Below are 17,195 nucleotides of genomic sequence, written 5' to 3'. Positions count from 1 at the left end.
CTGTAGCTCAATATGATTAAAATAATTCCCAGTTTATATAGGTTTTGTTTAATTTTGTAACTTTAAAAAATTATGGGAGAGATTTATCAAAACCTGTGTAGAGGTGCAGTTGCCCATAGCAAACAATCAGATAGCTTCTTTCATTATTATTATTTTTTAAAGGCTTCTCAAAAAAAAATAAAGAAAAAAGCAATCTGATTGGTTGCTATGGGCAACTACACAACTTTTCCTCTGCACAGGTTTTGGTAAATCTCCCCATTTAGCTTTGTGTAAGACCCTTACAACTCTTATTTTTTTGTATATATGGCTGTATGAGGGCTCATTTGTGTGCACTGTGATCTGTAGTTTATTGTTTTGCAGGGACTTTTTATTCATTTTTTTTCTGGTATATGACGTGACCAAAAATCAGTAATTCTGGACTTTAGTATTTTTTTGTTTGTTTTAGGGTTACACCATTCACTGTGCAACTTCATTAACATTATATTTTAATAGTACAGACATTTCCACACATGGTGATACCAAATATGTTGTTTATTTTTGGTCAAAGGTGGTGATTTAAACTTTTATTGGGGGGTGGGGGGCTTATTCACATTTATGACATTTTAAAAAATTACTTTTTTACTATATTTTAGTCCCCATATTTTATAGGCATAGCATTGATCAGTGTAATCGGCATTCCACTTTGTGGTGTCTGATCATCGCTCCAAGCACAAGGCAGCCGAAGCAGCCTGTATACTTGGAGCGACGATCAGACAGCATTAAAAAGGTTAAATGACCTCCAGCTGTCATCCCAGCTGATAGGGACACTGTGATTTTCCTGCCGTGGCCCCGATCAGCCGCCCGAACGCTCCAATTTGTTCTAAACTATGATTGCTGGATCTAAAAGGTTGCGGCACGATCGTCACTGCCTGGCATTAGAGGTGAGTCTTGGCTGCTTATAGCAGCTATTTCTTAATGTCTCTGAAGCGAGTGTAGCTCCTGGGCTAGCTTCAAAGGCCAGTGACACAAAATGAGGTAAATACATGTAATTTCACCCAGGTATGTCATTTCTCCCATAACAGTACTATAAATCATAGGGAGGGAACGGGTTTAGGCCATATTTCTGTAAAAAAAAATATGGCTCGTTTGACACTGTGTGAATTTAGCCATAAAGTGAAAAAATATATAAAGGCCTCTATCAGCTTTATAAATGTGTGCATAGTAGATTCTTCTCATTCTTTTTTTTATGGGAACTGCGTGAAAGCAACCAATTACAATTTCTCACTTGGACTGTGGTCTCACATTTGACTCTCATTTTATTTATACATTTTTTTTTATAAATTTTGTAATAATTTATTTAACATTTATTGTTTATTTATTTATTAATATATATATATATATATATATATATATATATATATATATATATATACGTGTGTGTGTGTTTTCATGAATATTAATAAAATCACACCTCTTTTCCAATTTTTTTTTTTTTTAAATAAAAGAGTCTAAACTCTTTTTATAAACTCCAAATAATGCTCCTCCTTTGAGGATCACAGGGTGCTGCCAGCAAAAACGGTCAAGTTGACCAATGTATATAAAACATTTAACCTCTTAAGGACACAGCCCATTTTGCCTTACAGACCAGGCCAATTTTCATTTTAGCGTTTTCGTTTTTTCTTCCTCTCCTTTTAAAGCCCATAACGCTTATATTTTTTCACCTTATGAGGGCTTGTTCTAATTGTACTTTGTAATTAAATTTTTCATTATACCATGTACATATGTAAAAATTATAAATTATTTTTATTCTGTAGGTCAATGCGATTAAAATGATTCCCAGTTTATATGGTTTTTCTATTATTGTTCTATTTTTAACAAAATTGGTATGAATAAAATTGTCCTTTTCTGACCCCTAAAACATTTTTATTTTTCCTTACACAGGGATGTATGATGGCTCATTTTTTGTGCTGTGATGTGTAGTTTTTATTGGTATCATTTTTGTTTTGATATTTTGATCACTTTTTATAATTTTTTTTCTAACTAAAAACCCTTTGAGGACGGAGCCATTTTTCATTTTTGCACTTTTGTTTTTTCCTTCTCTCCTAAAAATAACGCTTTCAATTTTCCACCTACAGACCCATATGAGGGCTTTTTTTTTTGTGTGCCACCAATATTACTTTGTAATACTGTCCATCATTTCACCACCAAATCTACGGTGAAACCAGAAAAAAATATTTGTGAGGCAAAATTTAAAAAAACGCCATTTGTAACTTTTGGGGGCTTCCGATTCTACGCAGTGCACTTTTCAGTAAAAATAGGACCTTATGAGGGCTCATTTTTTGTGGAGTGGTCTGAAGTTTTTATCAGTACGTTTTTTTTATGGGACTTTTTGACCGCTTTTTTAGGGTATGCAGAGTGACCAAAAATACACAATTTTTGACTTTTTTTACGTGTACCCCATGGGCCATGCGGTAAAATTAACATTATATTTCTATAGTTCGGACCTTTACGCACACGGCGATACCACATATGTTTGTGTATTTTTGTTTACATATTTATTTATTTTTTAAATGAGAAAAGGGGGGGGGTTCAAAATTTTATTAGGGAAGGGGTTAAATCACATTTCTTAACCTGAGCAGGCATGGAGCAGCAGATCGCCGATCGGACGGAGAGGAGGCAGGTACGGGAAGCTGTGATTTCCCTGCAGTAGTCTTGAACAGCCCAACTGAGCTGCCGGGATACTTTTACCTTCACTTTAGATACAGCGATCAACTTTGATCGCCGCATCTAAGGGGCATGACCGCAATTAGTGATGTCCAGCATTAGACATGGGTCCTGGGGGCAGATAGCTGCCGGGACCGGCCCGCTATGACCTGCGCTCAGCTCCTGAGCGTGCGTCATAGAAGGAGAGCGGGACAAGGGCTTACAGGTACGCCCGCCGTCACCAACAGGTTAAAAATCTGTATTTTTGATGTTTGGTATTTTTTTAACGCCATTTACTGTGCGGGATCAAAAACATTATATTTTTACGTATTTTGGACATTTACACATGCAACAATACCAAATACGTATGTAATTTAAAAAAAAAAAATTCTCTTTTTTTTCTTGTAAAATGGGAAAAAGTGGGATTAGATTTTTTATTAGGAGAGGGGTTTTATATAATTTTACAAATTTTTTTTTTTTATTTCACACCCATAGGGGACTTTTCTATGCAATCATTATGGCATATGGCATAGCATTATACAGTTTGATTGGTGATCCACTCATCTAGCCTGGCTAAGCAAGGATAGATTGAATAGGTGCTAGGCAGCAGAAAGCAGGTAAGAGAACCCTTCTCTGCCACTTAAAGGGGTACTCCGGTGGAAAACTTTTTTTTTTTTTTTTAAACCAACTTGTGCCAAAAAGTTAAACAGATTTGTAAATTACTTCTTTAACAAATTCTTAATCCTTCCAGTACTTATTTATTAGCAGCTATATACTACAGAGGAAATTCTTTTCTTTTGGGATTTCTTTTCTGTCACGACCACAGTGCTCTCTGCTGACACCTCTGTCCATTTTAGTAACTGACCAGAGCAGCATATGTTTACTATGGGGATTTTCTCCTGCTCTGGACAGTGAATGATCTGCGAGGCAATGTTCAGACGATGGAATTTCTGTGCGAAATTCCGCAGAAGAATGCCGTATGGACATTCCACTGATTTCAAAGGGATTCTGCGGCACTGTGCACACAGCGGAAATCCCGATTCTGGAGTCCGCAGAAAGAATAGACATGTCTATTCTTTCTTTGAAGTCCGTATGGAAATGCATTGCCCTATATGAGACGGTGCATTTTTAAGCAGTCCTTATGTCCGCTTGTTCTGCTGGCACTCCGCTGTCGGGAGAATGTCCACGCGGAAATTTTCCGTGCAGACATTTACCTGTGTGAACATAGCCTGAGTTTACTAGAGATGCCCACTGACACTATAGCCCACTAAATATTAATAAATACTAGGGATATTTTATATAACATTTAGACATACCTGGCATGCAATAGGAATAGAGGCATGAATTATGAATGATTGGTAGCTGGAGTAATTTATTACAAGAAGAAAATTATTTCTTGTTTCTTACAGGTGCTTTTTGTCCAGTCACCACAAAGTACATTTAATTATTAGGACATTCTCTAGAATACTTACTTTCTTATCTCTTTTACAAGAAGATACAGTATATGAATAGTTATGCAGTTCAACACATAGGCATTGATTGTAGGCTTTACAAGTGACATCAGTGTACTAAAAACTGCCACAACAAAGACCGCAGCACCAAACTGGCCCCTGTGTACATAGAACATATTATGTTATTACATGAAAAATATCACATGTAGGCTATATGTAGATTGTGAATAAAATTAATAGATGCATAATAACCTTGTCATGATCAACACTCACTTCACATGTGACTTAGATGCAACGCTGAAAAGTTCTCACACTCAGTCTAATATGTTACATAGTTCATAAGGTAAAAAAAAATTGTCCACCAAGTTCAACCGTTATCCCTATTTTTTCCCTACTGTTGATCCAAAGAAAGGCAAGAAAACCCTTGTGTGGCTGATGCCAATTGCCCTATGAAAGAGGAAAAATTTCTTCCCAACTCCAATATGGAAATCAGAACAAATCTCTGGATCAACGTTCTATCCCCATAAATCTAGTATCCATAACCTGCAATTTATTACTCTCCAAAAAAACATTTATACCTCTTTTAAACTCTCTTATTGAGTTCACCATGACCACTTACTGTGGCAGAGAGTTCCATAGTCTCACTGCTCTTACAGTAAAGAATCCCCATCTGTACTGGTGTAGAAACCTTCTTTCCTCAAGACGTAGAGCATGCCCCCTTGTTATTGATACAGTCCTGGGTACAAATAGATCATGGGAGAGATCTCTGTACTGCACCTGATATATTTTTATTTAGTAATAGGGTGGACCTTAAGCCTTCTTTTTTCTAAACAAAATAACCCTAATTCTGGGTACTGCAGTCCTCCCATTCCCTTTATTACTGTGGTTGCCCGTCTTTGAACCCCTTTTAGCTCTAATTTTTCTTATACACTGGTGCCCAGTACTGTACACAGTATTCCATGTGTGGTCTGACAAATGATTTGTACAGCGGTAGAATTATTTCTTGTCATGGGCATTTATGCCCTTTTTAATGCACCCCATGGTTTTATTTGCCTTGGCAGCAACTGCCTGACACTAGTAAATATCGATAAATGTACTGTTAACTAAACCTCCTAAGTCCTTTTCCATGTCAGTCGTCAACAGTATTTTCCCATTTAATACATATTCCCAGCCTGGCTTTTTCCTCTCCATGTGCATTACCTTACATTTATCTGTGTTTAACCTCATCTGTAACATTTCCAGCCCAAGCTTCCAACCTATCCAGATCTATGTGTAACAGTGCTCTCTCCTTTCTTGTATTAACTACCTATGTATGTACCAATAAAAATCACCTTCTTTCTTATCACTGCGTAAGTTACTTACCCACTTACACACATTTTCCCCCAGCCCAAGCATTCTCATTTTATGTACCATCCTTTTATGGGGCACAGTATTAAATGCTTTTGAAAAATCAAGATATATGAAATCTGGCGATTAACCCTTCAGCTCACCTCCTCAAAAAACTAATAAAGTTAGCTTGACAAGACTAATTCCTCATAAACCCTTGCTGATTTGGAGTCATACATTTATTTTCATTGAGATACTCGATATAGTATAGCATCTCTTGGAAAACCCTCAAATAATTTACATACAAGAGATTAAACTAACAGCCCTATTTTTCCCAGGGTTATTCTTTTGCACACTTTTTGAATATTTGCACTATATTTGCTATGTGCCAGTCCTGGGGAACAGACCATGTCACTAAAGAGTCCTTGAATATTAGATATAGGGGTCTGTCTATTTAAGTAATTTACAAATCTGTTTAACAGTTTCTGGAGCCAGTTGATATAAAAAAACGTTTTTTTCATGGAATACTTCATGACCCGGGTTTCTCTGTTTTTGCACTTAAATTTTTTCCTCCTTACCTTTAAACATCTTTCAATTTTGCACCTACAAATCCATATGATGGCTTATTTTTTGTACCACCAATTCTAATTTGTAATGACATCAGTCATTTTACCCAAAAATCGACGACGAAACGGAGAAAAAAAATCATTGTGAGACAAAATTGAAGAAAAAACACCATTTTGTAACTTTTGGGGGCTTCTGTTTCTACACATTACATTTTTCGGTAAAAATTACTCTTCTCTTTATTTTGTAGGTCCATAAGATTAACTCCTTAAGGACCAAGGACGTATGAGTACGTCCTTGGTCCCACTCCCGTGATATAACGCGGGGTCCCACGGTGACCCCGCATCATATCGTGACGGGCCCGGCGTCATAGTGAAGCCGGGACCCGCCGCTAATAGCGCGCGGCACTGATCGCGGTGCTGCGCGCTATTAACCCTTTAGCGCTCAAAGCTGAGCCACGCGGCTAAAAGTGAAAGTAAAAAGTGCCGGTTAGCTCAGGGAGCTGTTCGGGATCACCGCGGTGAAATCGCGGCATCCGAAACAGCTGTACTACAGGAGGAAGGTCTCTTACCTTCCTTCCTGCAGTCCGATCGCCGATTGAATGCTTCAAGCCTGAGATCCAGGCTTGAGCAATCAATCGCCAAAAACACTGATCATTGCATCCCTATGGAGATGCATTGAACACTGTTAAAGATCAGTAAATGCAATGTTATAGCCCCCTATGGGGGCTATAATATTGCAAAAGAAAAGTGTAAAAAAAAATCATTAACCATTTGAATTATCCCTTCCCCTAATAATTCCCATTCCAATAATAAATAAAAAAAACTGTGTAAATAAAAACAAAAATAAACATATGTCGTATCGCCGCATGCAGAAATGTCCGAATTAAAAAAATCTACCGCTAATTAAACCGCACGGTCAATGGCGTACGCGCAAAAAAATTCCAAAGTCCAAAATAGCGTATTTTTGGTCACTTTTTATATAATGAAAAGATGAATAAAAAGCGATCAAAAAGTCAGATCAATGCAAAAATGGTACCGACAAAAACTTCAGATCACGGCGCAAAAAATGAACCCTCATAGCGCCCTGAACACGGAAAAATAAAAAAGTTATATGGAGCTATGATTTTTTTCTGAAGTAATACAAAATCAAACCTATACAAGTAGGGTATCATTTTAACCGTATGGATCTAGAGAATAAAGATAAGGTGTCATTTTTACCGAAAAATGTACTTCGTAGAAACGGAAGCCCCCAAAATTTACAAAATGGCTGTATTTTTTCAATTTTGTCGCACAATGATTTTTTTTCCTGTTTCGCTGTAGATTTTTGGGTAAAATTACTGATATCATTACAAAGTAGAATTGGTGGCGCAAAAAATAAGCCATAATACAGATTTTTTGTTGCAAAATTTAAAGAGTTATGATTTTTTTAAAGGTAAGGAGGAAAAAGCGAAAGAGCAAAAACCGAAAAACGCCCGGTCCTTAAGGGGTTAAAATTATACTGTACTTATATAGATTTGATTTTGTCGTCCTTCAATCATAACTACATGCAGGAAATTTTATATATTTAAAATTGTCATCTTCTGACAGGCAAACTCCAATAATCCTCCTCTTTGTGTAATATGTACAGCATGATCACAGAGAGAAGGGGGTTACAGAGCAGCCAGTGGTAATTAGATGAAATGACCCCGCACAGCAAAGCAGACTTAGGAAGGAAGATGAGACATGCAGAGTGAGGGACACACTCCCTCCATAAGGGAAGATAAAACCAAGTGAACAAGAGATATGGGTATTTGTGAGAGAAATATAGATGTTAGACACATAAAAATTATATGTGCATGATCAGGATTAGTTACTATATAAGTAGGCAAGATATAACTTTTTTTGGTGGGACATAACAGGTACACTTTAGCAGGGACTTAGCCCATTTTGGCCTTAAGAACACAGTCTTAAGGACAATGTATATAAAACATTTAACCCCTTAAGGACACAGCCCATTTTGGCCTTACGGACCAGGCCAATTTTCATTTTTGCATTTTTGCTTTTTCTTCCTCTTCATTTAAAATCCATAACTCTTTTATTTTTCCACCTACAGACCCATAAAGGGCTTGTTCATTTTACCATAAAATGTACAGCAAAACCAGAAAAATATTATTTGTGGGGGTTTGGTTTTTACACAGTGCACTTTATGGTAAAACTTACGATAAATACATTATCTTTATTATGTAGGTCAATGCGATTAGAATGATACCCACTTCATATCATTTTTCTATTATTGTACTGCTTTAAAAATATTGCAAACTTTTTTTTAACAAAATAGGCATGAATGAAATATTCCTTTTCTGATCCCTATAACTTTTTTATTTTTCTGTATACAGGGATTTATGAGGGCTAATTTTTGGGCCATGATCTGTAGTTTTTATGAGTTTCATTTTTGTTTTGATGGGACTTTTTGATCGTTTTTTTGTAAAAAAAATTTCTCATATATAATGTAAAAAAAAATCTGTATTTTTGGTGTTTAGCATTTTTTATGTTTATGCCATTTACCATGTGGAATCATAAACATCATATTTTAATAGCTTGGACATTTAGGCACGCAGCGATACCATGTGTGTTACATTTTTTTTTTTTTTGTAAAATGGGAAAACAAGGGTTATTTTATTTTTTATTAGGGGAGGGGTTTTTAAATAATTTTAGAGAGTTTATTTTTTATTTTAGACTTTTTGAGTCCCCAAAGGGGAATTTTATATGCAATAATTAAATTGCTTTTAATGTATAATGCAATGCCATAGGCATAGCATTATATAGTAAATGCAATTTAATGATTGCTTATGCCTATACCTATGGCATAGCATTATACAGTGTGATTGGCGATCCACTATTACAGACTAGTTAAGCTAGGCTGCATCACTGGATTGGCGGCATGAGGCAGGTAAGGGGCCCCTGCTCCACCATTTTAGATCAAGTCGGGGGGGTTCGATGAGCTTTACTTTCACATTAGACAGCGTTTATCAGGGCGTCTAAAGGCTTAAATGTGAAATGGTTGCAGAAATGGGTGGGATTGGACATATATGTTTCAGGAGTGAAACACACCCTAGCGGGAGCTAAATAAAGAATACAGTTCCGTGCAGGGCTCTATTGCTCAATTTATTTTTTATCAGACTTCTATCATTAATCATGGGTTTTTCTTCCTCTCTACCCCAACCCCTCCCTCCACTCCACCCCTAGGTTCATTAAAGGAGATATGCGGCAGAAAACACGTATCCCAAAGGGTTCCGACCACTGGGACCCCCCGCAATCTCCCATATGGGACTCTGGCTCTGCTCCTCCAATGGACATATTGTACCAAGCACGGAAGCTGGTCGAAGGACGCCTCCTCCATTCATTTCTATGGGAGAGGCATAGACAGAGCATTCATGTGTCTCTGCTTATGCCATAGATTCCAGGTGATTCCAGGTGCAGAGTCGGGGGTGAGTCGGGAGCCCATACGGGAGATCCTGCAGATAGGGGATACGTTTTTTTTTCCATCGCATAGCTCCTTTAATGGATCCCAGTTTTCTATCTACACTGTCTTTCGTACCATTCGTATAAGTTTAAAAAACAAGATAAACTCTTTAGATGCAGTAGAAAGAGAAAAGTGATCATGCCGCTGTACATAGCACTGGTGAAACCTCACTTGGAGTATTGTGCACAGTACTGGAGACTTTGGCCAGTATTTATCATTGTGTTTACCCTTTCTTTTCTGTCTATGTTTGGTGCTATTTTGGCACAAGTGTACGTTTTTGCACCTTTTTTTGCACCTTTTGGTTTATACATTTCTTCTGATTTTGAGTTGTAATCCACTGATTTTGGCAATACGCATGAATTGGATGGGTTTTATGAACTGCGCCTTTTTGTGAAAAGGCGCAAAATCACAGAAAAGTCTCTAAACTACACCAGCCCAGACTTAGCTGTTCTTTTTGGTGTATGTGAAGAGAGAAATTTCAGAAAATGTGACCTGCACAACATTTATCAAATGCTCTGTGACCATTTAATAAATTTGGTGCTCCTGCACATTACCAGCACACAAAAAAAGGTGTAGAAAAATGCTTAACTTACACCTACAATGATGAATGCCATAAGGACATAGATATTTTAGAGAAAGTTCAGAGAAGAGCTACTAAACTAGTAAATGGATTGCAGGATAAAACTTACTAGGAAAGGTTGAATGACCTTAACAAGTATAGCACAAAAGAAAAACAAGACAGAGGGGATATGATAGAAACTTTTAAATATATAAAGGGAATCAACATGGTAAAGGGGGAGAGCATATTTAAAAGAAGAAAAACTACCACAAGAGGACATAGTATTATATTAGAGGGGCAGCCATTAAGCCTTTATTTGCCATAATCAATACTGATCCCAGCATCTGCGGCATTGTTGGGGCTTGAGGGGATAGGGGATAATCTCCTGTTTCTGACTGTCTCTGACGTTTAATATGAGTTTTGTAAAGGGTTCAAGCTAGACCACCTCAATCCCTCCTCCTTTTTCAGGTTACAGAAAACAGCTTATTATATGCAAGAGGAAACACTAAAATGAAAAATCCATAAATGGAGACCACATTTAATTCTGTTGTTTCTGAGGGCTGAAAGTCCCAACAAAAAAGTAGCTGAGTTTCCTAATCATAAATACATACTTGGGTTATGTAAAACTTAAATAATTTTTTCTTTTCAAGGTGATTGTCACGATGCCGGCTGGCAGGTAGTGGATCCTCTGTGCCAGAGAGGGATTGGCGTGGACCGTGCTAGAGGATCGGTTCTAAGTCACTACTGGTTTTCACCAGAGCCCGCCGCAAAGCGGGATGGTCTTGCTGCGGCGGTAGTGACCAGGTCGTATCCCCTAGCAACGGCTCAACCTCTCTGGCTGCTGAAGATAGGCGCGGTACAAGGGAGTAGACAGAAGCAAGGTCGGACGTAGCAGAAGGTCGGGGCAGGCAGCAAGGATCGTAGTCAGGGGCAACGGCAGAAGGTCTGGAATCACAGGCAAGGAACACACAAGGAACGCTTTCACTGGCACTAGGGCAACAAGATCCGGCGAGGGAGTGAAGGGGAAGTGAGGTGATATAGGGAAGTGCACAGGTGTAAACACTAATTGGAACCACTGCACCAATCAGCGGTGCAGTGGCCCTTTAAATCGCAAAGACCCGGCGCGCGCGCGCCCTAGGGAGCGGGGCCGCGCGCGCCGGGACAGAACTGACGGGGAGCGAGTAAGGTACGGGAGCCGGGGTGCGCATCGCGAGCGGGCGCTACCCGCATCGCGAATCGCATCCCGGCCGGAGGTAGTAACGCAGCGCCCCGGGTCCGTGGAACCGACCGGGGCGCTGCAGTGAGGGAAGTGTAGCGAGCGCTCCGGGGAGGAGCGGGGACCCGGAGCGCTCGGCGTAACAGTACCCCCCCCCTTGGGTCTCCCCCTCTTCTTGGGGCCTGAGAACCTGAGGATCAGACTTTTGTCCAGGATATTGTCCTCAGGTTCCCAGGACCTCTCTTCTGGACCACAACCCTCCCAATCCACTAAAAAAAAAGTTCTTCCCCTGACCTTTTTAGAGGCCAAAATCTCTTTGACAGAGAAGATGTCCGAGGAGCCGGAAACAGGAGTGGGAGGAACAGATTTAGGAGAAAAACGGTTGAGGATGAGAGGTTTAAGAAGAGAGACGTGAAAGGCATTAGGGATACGAAGAGAAGGAGGAAGAAGAAGTTTGTAAGAGACAGGATTAATTTGACACAAAACTTTAAAAGGACCAAGATAGCGTGGTCCCAACTTATAGCTCGGGACACGGAAACGGACATATTTAGCGGAGAGCCATACCTTGTCTCCAGGGGAAAAAATGGGAGGAGCTCTTCTTTTCTTATCTGCGAATCTCTTCATGCGAGAAGAAGCCTGTAAGAGAGAATTTTGGGTCTCTTTCCATATGGTGGAAAGATCACGAGAAATTTCATCCACAGCGGGCAGACCAGAGGGCAAGGGGGTAGGGAGGGGGGGAAGAGGGTGACGGCCGTACACCACGAAAAACGGAGATTTGGAGGAAGATTCAGAGATTCTGAAATTATACGAGAATTCGGCCCAAGGTAGAAGATCTGCCCAGTCATCCTGGCGGGAGGAAACAAAATGTCGTAAATAGTCACCCAAGATCTGGTTAATTCTCTCTACTTGTCCATTGGATTGAGGATGGTATGCAGAAGAAAAATTTAATTTAATCTTGAGTTGTTTACAGAGAGCCCTCCAGAATTTAGACACAAATTGGACGCCTCTATCCGAGACGATCTGTGTAGGCAACCCGTGAAGACGAAAAATGTGTACAAAAAATTGTTTAGCCAACTGAGGCGCTGAAGGAAGACCAGGAAGAGGGATGAAATGTGCCATTTTGGAGAATCGATCAACGACCACCCAAATAACAGTGTTGCCATGGGATGGGGGTAAGTCAGTAATAAAATCCATACCAATCAGAGACCAAGGTTGTTCGGGGACAGGTAGAGGATGAAGAAAACCAGCGGGCTTCTGGCGAGGAGTCTTATCCCGGGCACAGATAGTGCAGGCTCGCACAAAGTCCACCACATCAGTCTCTAGAGTCGGCCACCAATAGAAGCGAGAGATGAGTTGCACAGATTTCTTGATGCCCGCATGACCTGCGAGATGGGAGGAGTGACCCCATTTGAGGATCCCAAGGCGTTGGCGTGGAGAAACAAAGGTCTTTCCTGGAGGAGTTTGCCTGATGGAGGCTGGAGAAGTGGAAATCAGGCAGTCAGGAGGAATGATGTGTTGAGGAGAGAGTTCAATTTCAGAGGCATCTGAGGAACGAGAGAGAGCATCGGCCCTAATGTTTTTATCAGCAGGCCGAAAGTGAATTTCAAAATTAAATCGGGCAAAGAACAGAGACCACCTGGCCTGACGAGGATTCAGCCGTTGGGCAGACTGGAGGTAGGAGAGGTTCTTGTGATCGGTGTAAATAATAACTGGAAATCTTGATCCCTCCAGCAGATGCCTCCATTCCTCAAGTGCTAATTTAATGGCTAGAAGCTCTCGATCCCCGATGGAGTAGTTCCTCTCCGCCGGAGAGAAGGTCCTGGAAAAAAAACCACAAGTAACAGCATGCCCGGAAGAGTTTTTTTGTAGAAGGACAGCTCCAGCTCCCACTGAGGAGGCATCAACCTCCAATAGGAAGGGTTTAGATGGGTCAGGTCTGGAGAGCACGGGAGCCGAAGAAAAGGCAGACTTGAGTCGTTTAAAGGCGTCTTCCGCTTGAGGAGGCCAAGACTTGGGATCGGCATTTTTTTTTGTTAAAGCCACAATAGGAGCCACAATGGTAGAAAAATGTGGAATAAATTGCCTGTAATAATTGGCGAACCCCAAAAAACGTTGGATGGCACGGAGTCCGGAGGGGCGTGGCCAATCTAAGACGGCAGAGAGTTTATCTGGGTCCATTTGTAGTCCCTGGCCAGAGACCAAGTATCCTAGAAAAGGAAGAGATTGGCATTCAAACAGACATTTCTCTATTTTGGCATAGAGTTGATTATCACGAAGTCTCTGAAGAACCATACGGACATGCTGGCGGTGTTCTTCAAGATTGGCAGAAAAAATCAGGATATCGTCCAGATATACAACAACACAGGAGTATAGTAGATCACGAAAAATTTCATTAACAAAGTCTTGGAAGACGGCAGGGGCGTTGCATAGACCAAAGGGCATGACCAGATACTCAAAGTGTCCATCTCTGGTGTTAAATGCCGTTTTCCATTCATCCCCCTCTCTGATGCGGATGAGATTATAAGCACCTCTTAAGTCCAGTTTGGTAAAAATATGGGCACCTTGGAGACGATCAAAGAGTTCAGAGATGAGGGGTAGGGGGTAGCGGTTCTTAACCGTGATTTTATTAAGACCGCGGTAGTCAATGCAAGGACGTAGAGAGCCATCTTTTTTGGACACAAAGAAAAATCCGGCTCCGGCAGGAGAGGAGGATTTACGGATAAAGCCCTTTTTTAAATTTTCTTGGACGTATTCAGACATGGCAAGAGTCTCTGGGACGGACAGAGGATAGATTCTGCCCCGGGGTGGAGTAGTGCCCGGGAGGAGGTCAATGGGACAATCATAAGGCCTGTGAGGAGGTAGAGTCTCAGCTTGTTTTTTGCAAAAAACGTCCGCAAAGTCCATATAGGCCTTAGGGAGACCGGTTACATGAGGAAGCACAGGGACACGGCAAGGTTTACTGGGAACCGGTTTTAAGCAGTCCTTGGAACAAGAGGGCCCCCAACTCTTGATCTCCCCAGTGGACCAATCCAGGATTGGGGAATGGAGTTGAAGCCAGGGAAGTCCAAGAAGGATTTCAGAAGTGCAATTGGGAAGGACCAACAGTTCAATCCTCTCGTGATGAGATCCGATGCACATTAGAAGGGGCTCCGTGCGGAAACGTATAGTACAGTCCAATCTTTCATTGTTTACACAATTGATGTAGAGGGGTCTGGCGAGACTGGTCACCGGGATGTTGAACCTGTTGACGAGAGAGGCTAAGATGAAATTTCCTGCAGATCCAGAGTCCAGGAAGGCCACAGCAGAGAAGGAGAAGGCAGAGGCAGACATCCGCACAGGCACAGTAAGACGTGGAGAAGCAGAGTAGACATCAAGGACTGTCTCACCTTTGTGCGGAGTCAGCGGACGTCTTTCCAGGCGGGGAGGACGGATAGGACAATCCTTCAGGAAGTGTTCGGTACTAGCACAGTACAGGCAGAGATTCTCCATGCGGCGTCGTGTCCTCTCTTGGGGTGTCAGGCGAGACCGGTCGACCTGCATAGCCTCCACGGCGGGAGGCACAGGAACAGATTGCAGGGGACCAGAGGAGAGAGGAGCCGGGGAGAAGAAACGCCTCGTGCGAACAGAGTCCATATCCTGGCGGAGCTCCTGACGCCGTTCGGAAAAACGCATGTCAATGCGAGTGGCAAGATGGATGAGTTCATGTAGGTTAGCAGGGATTTCTCGTGCGGCCAGAACATCTTTAATGTTGCTGGATAGGCCTTTTTTAAAGGTCGCGCAGAGTGCCTCATTATTCCAGGATAATTCTGAAGCAAGGGTACGGAACTGTACGGCATACTCGCCAACGGAAGAATTACCCTGGACCAGGTTCAACAGGGCAGTCTCAGCAGAAGAGGCTCGGGCAGGTTCCTCAAAGACACTTCGAATTTCCGAGAAGAAGGAGTGTACAGAGGCAGTGACGGGGTCATTGCGGTCCCAGAGCGGTGTGGCCCAAGCCAGGGCTTTTCCAGACAGCAGGCTGACTACGAAAGCCACCTTAGACCTTTCAGTGGGGAACTGGTCCGACATCATCTCCAAGTGTAATGAACATTGGGAAAGAAAGCCACGGCAAAACTTAGAGTCCCCATCAAATTTATCCGGCAAGGATAGTCGTATTCCAGAAGCGGCCACTCGCTGCGGAGGAGGTACAGGAGCTGGCGGAGGAGATGATTGCTGGAGCTGTGGTAGTAACTGTTGTAGCATAACAGTCAGTTGAGACAGCTGTTGGCCTTGTTGCGCAATCTGTTGTGACTGCTGGGCGACCACCGTGGTGAGGTCAGCGACAACTGGCAGAGGAACTTCAGCGGGATCCATGGCCGGATCTACTGTCACGATGCCGGCTGGCAGGTAGTGGATCCTCTGTGCCAGAGAGGGATTGGCGTGGACCGTGCTAGAGGATCGGTTCTAAGTCACTACTGGTTTTCACCAGAGCCCGCCGCAAAGCGGGATGGTCTTGCTGCGGCGGTAGTGACCAGGTCGTATCCCCTAGCAACGGCTCAACCTCTCTGGCTGCTGAAGATAGGCGCGGTACAAGGGAGTAGACAGAAGCAAGGTCGGACGTAGCAGAAGGTCGGGGCAGGCAGCAAGGATCGTAGTCAGGGGCAACGGCAGAAGGTCTGGAATCACAGGCAAGGAACACACAAGGAACGCTTTCACTGGCACTAGGGCAACAAGATCCGGCGAGGGAGTGAAGGGGAAGTGAGGTGATATAGGGAAGTGCACAGGTGTAAACACTAATTGGAACCACTGCACCAATCAGCGGTGCAGTGGCCCTTTAAATCGCAAAGACCCGGCGCGCGCGCGCCCTAGGGAGCGGGGCCGCGCGCGCCGGGACAGAACTGACGGGGAGCGAGTAAGGTACGGGAGCCGGGGTGCGCATCGCGAGCGGGCGCTACCCGCATCGCGAATCGCATCCCGGCCGGAGGTAGTAACGCAGCGCCCCGGGTCCGTGGAACCGACCGGGGCGCTGCAGTGAGGGAAGTGTAGCGAGCGCTCCGGGGAGGAGCGGGGACCCGGAGCGCTCGGCGTAACAGTGATTACATCCATTTAAGAAACATTGGATGGGCTCTGGAGTTGGCCAGCCTAAATACCTTTTATCTCCATTTAAGAAACATTGGATGGGCTCTGGAGTTGGCCAGCCTAAATACCTTTTATCTTCATATTTGTAATAATTTCTTTGTTAACTGGAAAATATACATAGGGGACATTTGGTCTTCTAGGGGACTTTTTGTAGCTATGTAGAACATCCAGGGACCTGTTTCCTTTTTTCCCCTTAAGGGATATAGTCACAGATGTTTCCTATGCTTTTATTATCTTTTGACTGTTAACAGGCGGCCCCGAAACCAGAAGTGACCATGCTCCATACGTGATGTAACTTCCACCTTACCACCAAATTGATTTCTATGTACTTCCATTGAATGGTATGTACCTTTGTGAGTTACTTCTAGCATGAGATGTTATCCTATGTTTTTTGATTCCTTATTCTCCTGATATTTTCTTTGTACTACTGAATATTTATATTTCATTCACATACAAGTGTGGATACTTAATTTTCAGAAGGGAAGGAGCGAGAATGGGATTTTGGAGACTGAGTTTTTCTGAAATGGTTTTTGGGGTGCATGTCACATTTTGGACACTCCTATGGTGTCAGAACAGCAACAAAAAAAAACACATGTCATACTATTTTGGAAACTTAAAGAAACCCCTCAAGGAACGTAACAAGGGGTACAGTGAGCCTTAACACCCCACAGGTGTTTGACGACTTTTCATTAAAGTCAGATGTGTAAATTTAAAAAAAAAATCACTAAAATGCATTTTTTCCCCAAACTTAACATTTTTACAAGGGATAATAGGA

At 42.1% G+C, this 17,195-nt stretch overlaps 1 protein-coding gene across 1 annotated transcript in view; it reads right to left on the bottom strand.

The window, feature by feature from the left end:
• ACER1 (alkaline ceramidase 1) overlaps window positions 1–17,195 on the bottom strand; it is a 90,990-nt gene that overhangs the window by 26,072 nt on the left and 47,723 nt on the right. Inside the window, exon 5 of the mRNA XM_056551976.1 lies at window positions 4,155–4,292. Within this exon, the coding sequence (XP_056407951.1) occupies window positions 4,155–4,292 (138 nt within the window). The remainder of the gene's footprint in view (window positions 1–4,154; window positions 4,293–17,195) is intronic.

The sequence above is a fragment of the Hyla sarda genome, chromosome 1 (assembly GCF_029499605.1).
Source record: "Hyla sarda isolate aHylSar1 chromosome 1, aHylSar1.hap1, whole genome shotgun sequence".
In the NCBI taxonomy this organism is placed as follows: domain Eukaryota; kingdom Metazoa; phylum Chordata; class Amphibia; order Anura; family Hylidae; genus Hyla; species Hyla sarda.
Note: the sequence above shows the minus strand (reverse complement) of the source record. Positions and strands in the feature narration are given on the sequence as shown.